Source organism: Lagenorhynchus albirostris, chromosome 1 (genome assembly GCF_949774975.1).
Source record: "Lagenorhynchus albirostris chromosome 1, mLagAlb1.1, whole genome shotgun sequence".
NCBI lineage: Eukaryota > Metazoa > Chordata > Mammalia > Artiodactyla > Delphinidae > Lagenorhynchus > Lagenorhynchus albirostris.
The window spans coordinates 110830220-110847196 of NC_083095.1; the positions used below are offsets into that span (position 1 = coordinate 110830220).

The following is a 16977-nucleotide window of genomic DNA, read 5'->3' on the forward strand; positions in this document are numbered from 1 at the left end:
GCTGACTCCAAGGCCTATGCTTTTTGTCTTCTGTGCTCTTCTGAACCTGGAGGGGGTGGTTACTGGTGGGCACATTATTTTAAAAGGAGACAGTTTTCAAGCACAGTTGGAGCTATGGCAACTTTTGCGTTGTAAGATTGGAAGTTAAGAACAAATGATCTCAGAGACAAACTCTTCATTCTGGTAAGATGTGTTCCTCATTCCCCATTCAGCTTGCCCCTTCCAATTGCCTTCTCATAGTTTTTGCCTGAAATTCCTCCTCAGCACACCCCAGTCTCTGTCCTGCATCGCCTGCAGATATTTCCCAGGATATGGCAGGAGCCATTTGGTTATTTAAAAAAAGAACAAACAGACTTGAATGGGCCATCTTCAGATAGCTAGATTCCAAAACACAGGCTATGTGTTTTGTACACATCTTTGTATTTCCCTGCAGCTAGAAAGGAATTAAATATATAGGATCAATTCCTGTTTTGTTGGAGGATATATTGATAAACTGATTTTTTTTCTAATTTACTAGTTTTAGAAAATGTAGATTTGGCTCTTGTGCAAACTGGTTCACTGATTGCTTAGAGATTACTACAAAATATTGAAGATATATAATACAGAATAAGAACTTCTCACTTACTGACTACCCCTCTTGGGACTAAATCATCATCAGTGCGGTGGAAGCCCAAGTCCTCCTTCCCCAATTAACTCCCCCTCCCCTCGCTACGTGGTGTCTGTCTTTTCCATGTGCAGTCCTTTGTAGCTTTCCCAGATATGTATGTACTCCAGAACAATTTATGGCACTGTTTTACCCATTTAAAAAACTTCTCACTAGGTTTTACAAGTATTTTTTTCTTACTCTTTTGTAAAAATTGGTCTCTGGTTTGGATCAGATTTAATAAATAGGGCTGCTTGTTTTGGCTTTGGTTCTAATCGTGTGGGGAGGGAGGGCCAAAGGCTGGGCACTTCGTGCTGTATCTGATTTTCCTCTTTCATACCACAGTTATACAAATAAGGTAGCGGAAAGAGAAGCGAAGGAAGCCACACTGCTTGTTTTCCTTTTCCGGACAGGTATCTTTGGTAACAGGAAGAGTTATCAGAGGGCCCAAATCATCCTCCCTTCAGCTCAAGTCCTTGCTCCTCTTGTCCATTTTCTAACCGGTTGGTGTACGTACATGCCTACCTGGACTCCTGGAAGCTCTGTTTGGCGCTTGCTTCACTGCAGTGTGCATATTAGTTTCTCGTTGCATGTTGAGAGCTTGCCATGGGACACACTCTGCCGGAGGTGAGGCTGCGGCGGCAACTCTTTGGAAACTTTCCGAAGAGGACAAATATGAACTCTGGGAGGCCTGGGTAGGGGCTAGCGCAGGCTAGCCATGAGCTAGAAATCTGTGATTTGACTTTAAAAGCTATGTGAATAATGTTTTCACATATATCTATAATTGTTATTAAAAATAAAACCAGCTTTCCCCCAAATCTTTAAATCAGAGTTGTGCTCCCGGAGGATACACTTTTTTTTCTCCTCTGGCTTTAAGACACCCCCCCCCATGCACTGGCACAACATATGCAATTTGTTTTAACAGGTACTGTTACATAGTATTAACATGTTATTGTAACTACTTAGTTAAAGTCTCTCTCACTGCCAAACTGTAAGCTCAGTTAGGGCACAAGATATCATCTGTTCTGTTCACTGCTTTTGTCCCAGCATTGGAAAAGGTGGACTTTCAGTAGATACTTGTTGACTGTATATACAAGAAGCCCAGGAATATAAAGAATTATGACATCATCCCTGTCCTCTACGAGTTGGTGGTGTAGTTGGAGAGAGAACCATTTATGTAGCATACATAAAAAGTAATGAGAGAGGGAAGAACACTCAACTGGTGACATAGGCAACGAGATGTAGGAAACAGAGCAACTTCTGTGCGTTTAGGTGGCCTCAGAATGTTCCGTGACAGAGAGTGCAGGCTGTGGATATGGTGGAATGATCTCTGGACCAACGGGTCACTTCACCTCTCTGAGCTCATTTCCTTCTTTTGACATTTGTTGCACAATACTTGTTGGATGTCTTCTCTGGGTCAAGACCTGTGCTGAGAGCCAGGATTATAACAGTGACTAAAACTGATACAGTCTCTACCCTCACAGAGCTTAGCAAGGACGACAGAGATAAAACAAGCAATTGTAATAAAGTCAAGGAGAGCTCTGAATAAGGGGTGTGCCATGGGGTGGGGAGTGACTCAGACCTGCCTGGGGGTCTGAACAAGGCCTCTCTGAGGAACTGAAGCTTACATTGAGACTGGAAGATGAGTTGGCTACCAGTCAGCCAGAGAAAGAGGGGGTAAGAGTGCTCTGAGCAGAGGAAACAACATAAGGCATGATCCAGGAGTTGGAAGTGGTCCAGGGGGCTGAAGCCAGGAGGAGATGGGGAGTGCAGTGCAAGATGAGGCTGATGGGAATGACAGAGGTCAGACTGTGAATTTGAACCTTACCCTCCAAGCGAAGGGAAGCCACTGGAGGATTTTAAATAACTAGGGCAGAGTTGGTTAAAGAGATCACTTTGGCCATTTGTATGGAGAATGGATGCAGATGGACTAAGGCTGGATGAGGCAGTGCAGGCAAGTGACGTAGGCGGATTCGCAACAGTTTAGGTATGGACCAGATTTGGTTATTGGTGGGCGGGGAGGAGACAAGGAAGAGAAGATGTCAAGGATGGCTCCCTGGTTTCTTGGCCAAATTCCTAAAATTGGAAGTTCCAGAGGAGAAGCTATTTGGAAGGAAAGATGATGTGAATACTTCTGACATTTGAGATGGCTGATTCAGCGAAGTAGAGATGTTGATTCGGCAGTAGAAATATATGGACGTAACCCTCAAGGAACAAAGTCTAGATCAAAGATATGGATTTGGGGGTCTTCAGGTTATGGATTATAATGAAAACTTTACAGTGTAAGAAAAGAAATGCTAAGACAGGATCTTGTAACATGCCAGTATTTAAGGTGGAGGAAGAAGAATTGCCAAAAGAGACCAAGGAGTGATCAGAGAGGCATCAGAAAAACCATCTGTGTTGCTGGACTGGATGATCGTTAAGGCCTCACTCAGCCCTGATGTTCTGTGGTCCTGCAGAGCTGAGATCTGAGCCAGGTCTCAAAAGCAGAGCACATGGATTGACCATGAGAATAGAGAAGGGCATTCCAAGTAATATTACCATATCAGCCAAGGTCCCAACAAGAAACAGAGGACACACTCGAACTGAATAATTTGAGGGAATTTTAATAAAGAGACTATTTACAAAGTTGTAGGGAGGGTTTGAGGAATCCAACAAGGCAGAAATCTGGCACTAGTCACATAGGAACCCTTCACCACCCCCAGGCCTGAAGTCAGCAAGGGCGTAGGGACAGCTGTGTAGAGGGGGCTTCCTGGTAGGCAATGTGGCCCTTCTGGACAAACCTCCCTCTCCGCCTGCCCTCTATTTTCCTGCTAGTGCCTCCTGTTGGCCAAACAGAAGCCAGAGAGCAAGGGAGCCTTGATGCTGTGTAAATACAACGTCTTCCTAGGGTACACAGCAGGGTGGGAAGTGAATTGGGAGGGCAAACGAGATATCCAGAACAATTATCTCGGAAAATGGAAGTCTATGAATAAGAGAGTATATTAGTTTCCTGTTGCTGCTGTCACAAATGCAGGGGCCTAAAACAACACAAATTTATTATCGCGCAATTTTGGAGGTTGGAAGTCCAAAGCAGGTTTCTTTGGGCTAAAATGAGGGCGTCAGCAGGGCTGCATTCTTTTCTGAAGGCTCTGGGGAGAATTCATTTCCAGGCCTTTTCCAGCTTCTAAAGGATGCACACATTTCTTGGCTCTCGGCCGCTTCCTTCATCTTCAAAGCCAGCAATTGCATCACTCTGTCCCTGTGCTTTGGTCATCACATCTCATTCTCTGACTCTTCTGCCTTCCTCTTCCATATTTTAAGAGCCCTGTGATTACATTGCACCCACCCAGATAATCCAGGATAGTCTCCTAGTCTAAGATCCTTGATTTAATCACACGCAGTCCCTTTTGCCATGTAAAGTAACATATTCCCAGGTTCTGGGGATTAGCATATGGACATCTCTAGGGGGCCATTATTCTGCCGACCACAGAGAGCGAATAAACAATTTTGGCTGGATTGGAGGGCTCCCTAGGAAAGTAATGAAGACAGAAAACAGAAAGTGCAGACCAAAGCCAAATAATAGGAGTTTGGGATGCTAGACTGTCTGAATTTCATTGTGTAGACAAGAGGGAGCCTTTGTAAGTCCTTAATCAGGGAAGTGGCTTGTTAGCAGTGTGAAGAAAGATGATCTAACCATGGTGCTCTGGGTGGCTTAGAGGGAAGAATAGAATCCTTTCAAGATGCAATGAGAGTACTCCAGGTCTGAAAGAACAAAGATCTAAAGCAAGAGTGACAGGAAGAGATGGTGTGAAAAGTATTGTGCAATAAGAATCCACAGGAGGTGTTAACCAACGACACAGGGAAAGAAGGAAAAGAAACTCAAGTGGTCTGAGTTTTGGCAGTGACTGACTGGTAGATTAATAGTATGATCCGGAAAACCAGGAGAGCAAGTCTGTTTCAGGGGAAGATAAGAAGTTGGGGTATAGTTGTAGAATCCTGGAATAGAACTGCAAATAGAATCTTATCAACTCTTAAGATACCATCAGTTGTCAAATGCACCAGTATTTTACATACCACCGAGAAGAAAAATGCTGCCAATTAAAATGTGACCCTTCTTGGGAATTCCCTGTCGGTCCAGTGGTTAGGACTTGGCACTTTCACTGCCAGGGCCCAGGTTCAGTCCCTGGTCAGGGAACTAAGATCCTGCAAGCCACACGGTGTGGCCAAAAAGAAAAAAAAAAAAAAAAAAAAAAAGTGACCCTTCTTAAAAATATAATTTTTTTACTTTATTGAAGAGCTGTTTTAGACTTACACATAGATTTTTTGAACTGCCATTCAACAAATTGCACATATTTAAACCGATGCAATTTGATGAATTTTGACATATGCATGCACCTGTGAAGCCATCACAATCAAACGCCCAAAATTTCCTCATGCCCCTTCGTGAGCCTCTTCCCCTCCCTACCTCTGTCCCATCCCTAAGCAGCAACTGATTTGCTTGCTGTCATATAGAGCAGGTTACATTTTCTAGAATTTTAGACAAATGGAATCATGCCGTATACATTCTTTTTGATCGGGCTTCTTTCATTCAGTATAATTGTTTTGAGGCTCATCCATGTTACTGTGTGTATCAATAGTTCATTACTTTTTCTGAGTAGATTCCATTATGTGGATATACCACAATTTGTTTATCCACTCACCTACTAATGATCATTCACGTTATTTACGGTTTGGGCTATTACAGATAAAGCTGCTATGAATACACATACCTTTAAAAAAATAATATATCACCTCTGCATACATAAAAAGGGAAAATGGAAATGAATGGGTTAATATTCTTTTTTAAAAAAAACTAATTAATTAATTTTTGGCTACGTTGGGTCTTCGTTGCTGTGCACAGTCTTTCTCTACTTGTGGCCAGAAGGGGCTACTCTTCGTTGCGGTGCGTGGACTTCTCATTGCGGTGGCTTCTCTTGTTGCGGAGCACGGGCTGTAGGCGCGCGGGCTTCAGTAGTTGTGGTGCATGGGTTTAGTTGCTCTGCAGCATGTGGGATCTTCCTGGACCAGGGCTCGAACCCGTGTTCCCTGCATTGGCAGGCGGATTCTTAACCACTGCACCACCATGGAAGCCCCTGGTTAATATTCTTAAAGCTCCTTCATGTTCAGACTCCAGCTTTTGGAATCACTCATATTCATCAGTGTCTGGTCTTTTCCACACAGTATCTCCTCTGTGCCATCAAGAGTGGTAATTAAAAAAAAAAAAAAATCTGTAAAAGAACTAAAAGCCTTTGATGTTGGCTCTTAAATCTACTCTGTAAATTATGTTAGGTTTTAAAAGAGTATTCCACTATTTTAAAAAGTCCCTGAGATATTTTCCAAACTCCTGACACACCTTTTGCTAGTTTTGAAGCTGGTGCTTTTGTTATTTATGCATACACAGGCAATGACAAGTATGACATCTTGACCGCTGCTGGGTCGGCAATAATTGTAGGACCATCAGTTGCAGGACACGCAATTTCTGAGTGTTAAGTATGGGAAACTGTGCATCTTAGAATCTATTGGTTAGGGTAATTCAGTCAGTTCAGGCTAAGAGCCTGGCAGATATACACCTTAACTATCTAGAGCCAGTATCCTGTTCTTTCTCATCCTGAGTCCCCTCAGGGTACACTGCTGGAGATGGCTGTAAGTGGCTGAGGGCATCCTCTGCTGATATGGCAGGCGACATTCTTAGACTCACACAATAAATTAGTGGTAGTTGGGACCAGAACAAAGTGTATATGACCCAGTTGGTTTCTTTGACTTTAGTGGGAGAGGATTTTTGTTTGTTTTGGTTTGGCTTTATTTTTTTTTACTGGAATATTACAATTAAAGCTTAAAAGAAGGTGGGTTGATGGAAGGGAAAGAGAGTTACATTGTATATGGAAAAGACACCAAAATAAAAAATCACAAACTGGAAAATGGTGAGCAGTTGAAGTAAGGACAGAGGAACAACATTCCAATAGCTCTTAAGTGGCCCCACCCACAACCATTCTCTTTCCATGACAACCTGTTTTTCATTCTTACCATTTGAATTACCTTATTGAAAACAGGTCTTCTCAGATCACTTCCTCTCCTTTAAGCACTTGTGGTGACTCCCCATCTCCAACAGAATAAAGCCCAGGTTCTTTGGCAAGACGTATAGGAAAGGCCCTTCACAGTTGTCCCTTCTTCATCTTTAGTTGTTTCCTCTCCTCTTCCCCCTGCTCCGCTCTAGCCACACCAGCCATTCACCAAGCATCATGTACTTTCTTATCTTTGTGCCTTTGTTTATGCTGTTCCATTTTCCTGGAAGGAGCCTTCCCTGCCCACATCCACCTTAGGACCTCTTCCTTCAAGGCTCAAACACAACTTCTTTCCGTGTCAACTCAAAACCCCCATCCCCATCCAAGGATTATTTCCTCATGTGTTTTAAACCTACTGTGGACATGACTTCTGTTATAACACTTGTCAACTGAAAAAAAAAAAAGCACAACCTAAAAGTTGAGAATTATGTTTTCTTCAGCGGACTTTCTGAGGACTCCAGCCCAGGAGGCAGTTTCTCAGATAGCTGTGTATGACAGGAGCCAGGATGTATAGGGGTTTTTGCTAGAAAACCCAGGGAGTCCGAACATCAAAAGATTACTATTAGTTAAAACCAAACATCTCAAGTTAATGAACTCAGCACTTTTCTGTGTAGGATGATAAATGGAATATTTATAAATGGAATATTTCCTGCCATATCAATAAACAGAGGATGTCACAGTCACCAATGGTTGCAGCCCTCCAACGTGAGCTGGTGAGCCCTGAGGAAACTCAGGGCTGAAAAGAGTACCTGCCATCTAGCAGCCAGCAGACTGCAGCCACTCCCTGCGGTGAGCCCTGAGGAAACTCAGGATGTGAAAACACAGGCCCCAGATAGACAAGGTGCATAATCAAAGGAATGATTTCAGTGAGCCCAGACTCTTTCGTCTTCCCATACATAGAAAAGCACTAAATTCCTTAACTTGAGATGTCTGGTTTTCTTTATTTAACAATAATCTTTTGACGTTCCCAATTACCTGCTCTTTGTTGCAAAACTCCTACATATCCTAGCTCCTCCCCTCTCCTCCTTGGAGCAGTTTCTCAGAGTTATCTGAAACGCTCTCTCCCGGTCTGCAGTCCTCATTTTGCCCCAAATAAAATTTAATTCGCAACTCTCACGTTGTGCATGTGTGTGTTTTTTTTAAGTCAACAAGGGGAAGATGCAAAAGTCTGGGCTCACTGAAGTAATTCCTGTGATATACACCTTAACTGTCTAGGGCCAGTATTCTGTTCTTTCCCATCCTGAGTCCCCTGAGGGTGCACCATTGGGGGTGGCTGTAGTGTTTGAGGGTTGCATCCTTTGCTGATATGGCAGGCGGCATTCTTAGACCACACACTTATCCAGTGGTATTATCCCTATGTATGTATGTCTCACTGAGTTGTGTTCTCCTTGGGGAAAGGGTCATATCTTGTTTTATCTGTGTATTCCTGTTTTTTAGAACCATACCTGGCAAATAGTAGGTTGACAGCAAGTATTCATTGCCTTGAAAGATCTGCTTGATATTAATACGGCCAAAGGAGAAACACAATCAGTTAAGTACATTGCTATTTCGTGAATGCAGTATTATCTTTTGAGGGAAGATCTGTAAAATCCTCTGCCAGAAAGAAGGGATTGAGGAAAAATTTTGCTTTGAGTGGAAGTTTAGGAGGGAGGTGATATAAAAATAGGAGGTTGAAAAAAAGAATGGACTAGGGGTATAAAGAATTAGGGAGGATGGCTTAAGGAACAAAAAGGAAATGAGACTAGAAAGAGAATGGGAGATGAAGAAAGAAGAAAAGAGGGGAGAAAAGTGGAGAGAGTACCAGGATTTTAGACTCTTACTTAGCTTAATTGCCGGGGAGTTTCTGGACGATGCTTTCTCACATGGACATCCAAACTCTTTCCTGAATGAACCCCATTTTGTATTCTTCACATCACTCTCCCTCTGAAAAGACACAAGTCTGCTCCTTACACTGCCTGACAATTAGTGCATTGTTCTTCATTGTTCTCTGTAGAAAGCAGGAGGCAGAGTCCTCTGGTGGGAAGGCACTCACTACACAGGGACTCAAGGGCCTGGCACATCCCAGCTCCAGCCCCTCCAGCAAGGCGCTCAGCCCCTTCGACCTGAGAATCTTCATCTGTAAAATGGCATATCGATATCTGTCCAGGCTTCCTTTCCAGGTCATTGTAAAGATCTAAATAAGTGAGATAACATATATGAAAATACTTTATAAGCAGTCGGGCTGCTCTGCGAATGAAGGTGATATTACTTACTTTGTTGAGTTATTCGTCAGGGGAAAGACCCCATCGGCACATAGCATAGCCCTGTCTCCTGCTAATAAGTCCTGTTCACCCAAAGGAGATAACAGTGTTTCTTTCTTCTCAGCAGTATTCTGAAGTCTCGGGAAGCTGGTGCAGTTAAATGTTCATGGCCCATGAGAAAGGCATATAGGAAACCATGGCACTCCCCTTTCAAAAAGACCTGGAGAAATACAAGAACATTGATGAAGATGAGCTTCTTGGCAAACTCTCAGAAGACGAACTGAAACAGTTGGAAAATGTTCTTGATGACCTAGATCCCGAGGTTAGTGACCTGGAACTGAAGCAGGTGATTAGTGATAGGATGGGATAAACGGTGTGGTGTGGTCCTTAAACAATAGTGTAGAAATTCCTGATCTCTAAATGCAAATTATGTGTTCTTCCCTGACTGGCTGTGGGTCATTACTTTTATAAACGCATGGAGAACCTTAGTAGCCATATCTATGATACAGCAATTGTATTTCTCAAAAACCAGTTTAATGTAAATGGGGGAAAATATTTTCCATTGGCTGAAGAAGGACTAGACTGACTTACGGAAAAAGAAGGGAAGAGGGAGAGGAAACAAATATGACTGAGTTTCCTCTACGATTCATATACTCTGCTGGGCCCAGAAGCGCTTGAGATAAATTGTATTATCCTCATTTCATAAATGAGGAGACACACCAGGAGAAGTAATTTACATAAGATCCTATACTGGTAAATGTCAGAGATGGTATTTAAACCAGATCTTTAACCACAAAAGCAGATCTTTTTTATATCTTGTTTCTTTAACATGTATAAACAACTTGAAATCTTTGATGATCCCACAACAGTGGATAGATTAGAGTAAATGTGATGAGAGAGTTCCCTGACTCTCCAGTGGTTAAGACGTCCAGTGGTTAAGACGCCACGCTCCCAGTGCAGGGGGTGCGGGTTCGATCTCTGGTCAGGGAACTAAGATCCCACATACCACATGGTATGGCCAAAACCAAATTTTTTTTAAGTATTAAAAAATTAAATAAATAAATAAATGTAACCATAATATCAGGTAAATTTAAATGGAGGTTCTCATATTTTTATGAGCTCTTGAAAAGGTAATTACCTTGTTATAGTGATTGTTTAGCAAGCACTTTCTTCAGCCCTGCTAATATTATCTCAGACATAGAATAGGAGGCATCTAAAATAGTGATTTTACTATAAATAAAAATGTCACTAAAATATTTATATGATATTCCATTATGCCAGATAATTTGGATATTGTTTTTACTTTAAAAAAATACTAGTATCCTTTTTTTACTTTTTTAAACTTGAGAAAGTTACCTCTATATTTAATCAAGGAGGTATCAGCATCTACCATAATACTCACTTACCAGTTTGGATGTTTCCCAGGAGAGGTTAGAAATAACAGAGTGTGGTCGCATTGGCTCATCCACACGCCTGCCTGGGAGCACAGACCTGGCCAAACCTAAGAGGGATCTACGAAGAAAAAGGTTGTGAAGGGTGGCTGGCCTTTGCTACCACGTTCTAGAAGGCAGCTGCAGGAGACAGGCCGCTCCAGCTGTGTGTGTTCTGCCTGAGCTCACCAGGAGCCCCCGTCTCAGCACAGAATGTTAGAGCAGGTGGGGCCTCAAAGATATGCCAGAGCCCTAGCCCTCAGCTCACACCCACATCTCCCCATACACAGCAGGGGTAGGGGAGGTAACAGGTGTCAGTCAGGCATACACCCTGCTTCCTGCTCACGCTTCTGTCTTGTCAGAGCGCACTGCTGCCAGCTGGATTTCGACAGAAAGACCAGACACAGAAAGCAGCCACCGGCCCGTTTGACCGCGAGCACCTCCTCATGTACCTGGAGAAGGAGGCTTTAGAACAGAAAGACAGGGAAGACTTTGTGCCCTTCACTGGAGAAAAGAAAGGTAAGACCACAGGCAGCATCTGGGAATGTAGGTACGCCTAAGGTATTGTCATGGAAGGTCAAGTAACAGAACTGGCCTGAAAGGGGGAAATAAGACCACGAATTGGATTCAGTATTAAAAAGAACCGTGGCTGGTGGATACATGTCTGTGTACACTTGTCCAGACCCACAGACTGTACACCACCAAGAGTGAGCCCTAATGTAAACTGTAGATTTGGGGTGATAATGATGTCAGTGTGGGTTTATCAGTTGTAACAAATGTACACTGTGCTGCGGGCTGTCATTAGGAGGCTGTGAGTGTAGGGAAGGGTGGGGGGACACAGGAACTCTCTGTACTTTCCTCTGCTAACCTAAAGCTGCTCCCAAAAATAAAGTTCATTAATTAAAAAAAAAAAACCGTGGCAGAATATGAAGGCTGCAGGTATAGAGAACAAACTAGTGGTTACCAGAGGGGAGAGGGAGGAGAGGAAGGGTGAGACAGAGGTACGAGATTAAGAAACACAAACTACTATGTATAAAATAAGTAAGCAACAAGATCTATTGTACAGCACAGGGAAATATAAACATTCTTTTTAATAACTTTAAATGGAATTAATCTATAAAAATATTGAATCATTATGTTGTACACCTGAAACTAATATAATATTGTAAATCAACTATACTTCAATAAATTTTAAAAAAAAACACAGACTGTTTGCAGAGAAATTAAAGATCTGAATAGCCAACAACAACAAAAAAGCTACCAGTTCAAAAGAAAGAAAATTGTCATTAGAAAGGTATGAATCTTGCTTCTGAAACACATGCAGGTAACCATAATTTATAAAAATAATCTGCTTGAGTAAGGGGGAAAGAAAAAGGAATATGTAGGCTAATTAACTGAATACTTAGAGTGTAATGGTACTCACATTAGTTTTGTAAAAAAAATCTTAAGCCCCAAGAAGCAGTTTTGGAAGTGTAAAGTAGCGTCGGGCTTAAAAGAGGGTCTCACGGCATTGGCGTGTTCCTCTTAGCCCGGGGCTTTCCTAGCTTCAGGGGTCTACTCCAGGTCGAGGCGCTGCCTCTATTCCAGTTGCTACCATTAGAGGCCATTGCAGTCAATCATCTGTTCATCCAGCATGCACCAACCACCTCCTGGGTGCAGAGCCCTGTGCCGTGTGCTGGGATCACAGGGAATGAGACCCTGCCCTGCCCTCAAGGAGCATGTGGTCCAGCAAGAAACACTGATAGATCTGGAAAGGCCTGAGGAGTAAGGGGATGTTTCTCCACACAGGGGGTGAGCTCTGAACTAAGACAAGGAAAATCCTCCTCCCTACCTCCTGACCCTGAGCTCCTTTTTGGAGGAAAAGTGAATACCAGTCACCTGTCCAGGTTCCTCAGCTATAAGCAGTGACTTGGGCCCAAAGATATGACTGGAATCACTGATAACTTCATAGTAACTACGGTCTTTTTAAAGCACGAATCAGATCATGTCAGTTCCCTGCTTAAAGTCCCAAATCATTGCCATGGTCCTCAGAGTCCTGGCAGAGCTCACCTTGCCCACCTCTCTGACTGCATCTCTCCTGCCCTCACTAAGCCTGGGCCCCACTGTCCTCACTTCGTTTCCCAAATTGTCAAGTTCTTCTCCCATCTCAGGGTCTTCTTCCCTCTGACCTGCGTCCCTGTTTTTCACCTCCTAAAAGCTCCGGCTTAAATGTCAGGGCCTCTAGCTTACCCTGACCTCTCTGTCTAAAACAGACCCCATTTATCGCTTTCTTAGCACTGTGACAGTGTTCATCATTTTGTTTACTTACTTTAGGATTTGTGTGTTTTCCATAGGAGATTGAGATTAGCAGTGGGGCTGTGTCTCTCTTGCATCACGGCACAGAAACTGACACAGGGGACACTAGATAAACGTGGATTGGAATAAATGCCATCTCTGAGCTTTTGTGCCGTGGCCACGGGGAGCAGAAGCACGGGCTGCTTGGCTGCTGCCTTCTCTATGCAGCCTCCCAGCCGCTCTGAATCATGCACATCCAATGGCTTGTGCACCACTCATAATGTCATTTTATTAAGAAGGTAAAGTTGGGCACTGACACACTGGGCAGATAACCGAGGATTGCTGTAGAAATACGGAGCTGTTTCTGTGGCAGCACGGTTATTGTTAGACTAATTTAATTGTGAAGGAAAAAATAAATTATAATGTCAAATCTTCCATAAAATCCCAGTTAACATCCAGTGTTAGGGTAGTGAAAGAATAATAAGAGGGAAGCTGCTGTTTTCTGTTCTCAGAGCAGTGGTCTGAGGAACAGCTATGGTAAATTACCTCCTGATCCGGGTTAATCTACAGATGGTTCTTAGGGGGTTAGGAGTACAGGAGCAGTCAGAGTAATAAATGGGGGTACAGAAGGGGTGCACAGCTGCACCAGGGAGCTTAGGAGAAGGCTGAGAAGCAGCATGATTGAGCTCAATGAGCAGAGAGCAGGTTTTCCAGAAAGAGCGGAACGATCAGAGCGAGGCATGTGCAGGGCCCCTGGAAGGACAGCGGTGATGCAGGAGCTGTGGTGAGGGCTTCGGGAGAGGGACTGCCCAGCCTCAGTTCTGAATGCCAGGTGCCCTGGGCCTTCAGGTTGCTAGGCTACATTATTCATTTAGAGCTTCTCGTTCGGTGAGACCCCAGGAATGGATATGCAGTAGCAGTTCTCCTGAATACTGGTAGCTGGGCCACCTGCGCACCTAGCATTCAGAGTAATCCTAAATGGTACCAAGGAGTTAGGAACTCAGAAACCCTGTTTCGACTCTGGATCCAAGATCTTGGCACCAGAAAGAACATACTTCGGGCTGCAGACACTATGCAAAAGTCTGGGAGGAGGCTCGGTGTCTGAGATGTTATTGATTGATTGATTTGATTTTTTTTCCTTTTCTGTTCTCTGGCTGTTTTCCTGTTTTGTTTCCCAGTCTGTTTCCCTTCTTTCTGGGAAATGTGGTAGCTTATGTGATGGTCAGTGATAGAGACCTTGTGGTCAGGATACCCCAGACTGACCACAGCAGTGGTGCCTCTTTGGGGTGCCCAGTTCTGCCTGGCCCCCGTTGATGTATCCAACCATTTGAAGGTCTGGTAAACCAGCAGGAAGTCTGTAGCCCTGTAACCAGGGGAGGCTCCTGGAGAGTTTTCATGAGGGAGTACTTGACTTGGGTTATGACCCTTTCCTTTCCCATAAGAGTGGGGATGGCCAGGCTAGCCCAGGAGACCTGGCAAGAGCTTGGGTTCTGATTGTCTGAAGCTGGAGCCAGCTGTCTGTTCTAAGGTGACAAAGAGGAAAAGCAATACAGGGGTGAGTCTTCAGGGACCTCCGGCAATCAAAATGGAAGAGGCCAATTTCAAAGATGATGCCAAGAGGTAAGAGCCTCTCCAACAAAGAGGGAAACCAAGAGTCAAAGCTGGGAGGAATTGGAAAAGAGTGTGAGTAGGTCTGGGGTATCCTATGGTGGCTCTGTAGTGGCCTGGGTTTACCTCGAGGAGCCACTGCACACGTCGGATGTGGCTGTGTTGGCCTGGCTGGAAGTTAGGAGAAGGTCATGTGCCATCCTCCCAGAACTGCGATCATCAGTCCAGAGGTTTGGGCTGGTGGGGGGCGGGGGGCGGGCGGTGGTGGTGCTATAGATTTCAGCATATTCAGAAGTGAGTAGGGGGCAAAATAAATGGAATCAGACTGACAGGATGAAGTGGGAGGTGATGGCAGAGAATGCGTATTTGGGTAGCACAGTGTGTTGCTGCTCAGAACTCCACATCTCTAAATATGACAACCCTGATTTTTCCTTTTAAGTCAGGCAGACTTGGATGTGCTCTAGAAAGGCGACTGTGTCTCCAGGTCACAACACTAGTCAGGTACCCTAGATAGAGCATGCTGGTTGCCTACAATCTCAGTTGGTAGGAGGAAAACTCTAGGAGGGGGATCTCAGGAGCCCCTGGGGCTGTTTGGACGCATCTGCCCCCCATATGCAGGATCCAAGGCAAGAATACAAATAGAAGTCCATGTGCCATTTTTATAAATATGTAAAAGCTAATAAGCTGTTAAAATATGTGCTGTCCTCCTACCTAGACCAATATTCTTGGACTTCCAAGAGTTCCACATAGGGATATGGGTCCACCCTGCACTGCCAAGGCCTCAAGCACCATGGCTGACACCCCAGCCTACATATCCAAGCTTCGTCCTTACTCACTCACAGACGGCATCCTGTTGGCCTGTGGGTACACGCCCCAGCAGTGTGACCTGCCTTCAGGAGGATGGACATGGGGAAGGGACTCATGCAGGCCCTGGAAGCAGGTTCAGGGCTCTTTGGCAGGGAATTGCAGGGCCCCAGGTGCCTGGGGTATAGTCTAGCAGGTGGCCTGTATTCTGGATGGAATGTCCCTTTGTCCCCGTGACTCCTCCCTCAGTGGGATGCAGGCAGTGAGGACGGGTGTACATCCAGAAGAGACCAGAGTTGGGCCCCTCTAGAGCAGAGGGCTCATGGCAGGGCCCCTCTTGCCCAGGTCTAAGGGCAATGCTGCCCATGATAGGGAGGTAGAAGCCCCTGTTTCCCTCTCTGCCGCCTCAGATCTCTGTGTTGCAGAATGCAGGATTCCTCCTCTGACCTGCCTTCCTCTAATAGTGGATTATTGATACTGGCATCATCCCAGAAATTAAGGAGTTCCAGTTAGATGTGCAATGGTCTAATGCTTCAGCTCTTAATGGCCAGAGCTGCATGTTCTCTGGTTAGTTCACTTACCCTACAACAAGGCAGCAGCACACAATGGTTTTTGTTTTTCTTCTGATTTAAAGGGAGAGTCTTTATCCCCAAAGAAAAGCCCATAGAAACTCATAAAGAAGAAAAAGTGACCCTTGACCCAGAACTGGAAGAAGCTTTGGCCAGCGCCTCTGACACTGAACTCTACGATCTTGCAGGTTAGTCCTCAGCTCTGGGAAACTTTCCTGTCTGGCTCTGTGACCTCCAGACGGGCACTGACCCGCCTGGCAGCAGCCTTTGAGCTCCTGTGTAACTATTGATTGTTACTGTGATACCAGGTTGAGTTCAGCCATTAGGCAGCTGTAAGGCTGGATGCAGGTGACTTAAACCTCTCTGAGCAAACATTTTGCTGTATCTCAGCTATAAAATGTAAAATCATATTTCAGCTGTAAAATACTCCCAATAGTACCGGTCGTACAAAATCCGAGAGTTACTGTGAGAAATCAAAGAGAATAAATATGAAGGAGTATTCAGAACTGAATAAAATTACAGTGCTTATGCTTTCTAAAGAGCTTCACATTTGGCTTTTTTTTTTTTTTTTTTTTTTGCGGTATGCGGGCCTCTCACTGTTGTGGCCTCTCCCGTTGCGGAGCACAGGCTCCGGACGCGCAGGCTCAGCGGCCATGGCTCACGGGCCCGGGTGCTCCACAGCATGTGGGATCTTCCCGGACCAGGGCACGAACCCGTGTCCCCTGCGTTGGCAGGTGGACTCTCAACCACTGTGCCACCAGGGAAGCTCCCCATTTGGCATTTTATCATCACAGAATTTCCATTTCCATCACAAAATTTCTTGTTCTTCCCCACAGTCACCGTTCAATTTTGATTCTGTTAGCCTAACCATGGAACAGGACCAATTTATTGTTACATTTCCCCAAGTAAAGTAAATCCATATTCAGCCCACTCTGCTGATTTTTTCTAGTTTTCTTAACAATAGCAACAACACAGTAATTATAATAATTATGTGAATTGGTTATACGTACAGATAGAAAAAAAAACCCCAAATAGTACAAAAGAATATGTAATGAAAAGTCTCTCACCCTCGTTCCTAAGTCCCCTCCCGTTTCTTACATTTCCTTTGAAAAAGATTCCATGCACGTACCAGCATATTTGTGTACTCATTGGGTGGAAATTTGGATTATTAGGGTCATTAGGTCCTCCCAGGATAGAGGTGCTTTGAGAAACAGTCCACAGCTTTGGCAAGAATTCTCACGTTGTTATTCCATTGGAATACGTAAGTAATCATAATCTCCTTCCTCCCAGGAGAACCAGTTATGCCTTATTCTAATAGCATGCCAA

The 16977-nt window shown here is 44.3% G+C and overlaps 1 protein-coding gene across 2 annotated transcripts in view; it reads left to right on the plus strand.

Moving 5' to 3' along the window:
• Positions 1–16977, plus strand: part of TMOD2 (tropomodulin 2) — a 48366-nt gene that overhangs the window by 3889 nt on the left and 27500 nt on the right. The window contains exons 2-5 of one of the 2 annotated variants that reach the window (XM_060149967.1): positions 8164–8256; positions 9094–9288; positions 10759–10915; positions 15717–15839. In XM_060149967.1, the coding sequence (XP_060005950.1) occupies positions 9163–9288; positions 10759–10915; positions 15717–15839 (406 nt within the window). In that variant the 5' untranslated portion in view covers positions 8164–8256; positions 9094–9162. The remainder of the gene's footprint in view (positions 1–8163; positions 8257–9093; positions 9289–10758; positions 10916–15716; positions 15840–16977) is intronic. The other variant, XM_060149975.1, reaches the window with a different exon arrangement.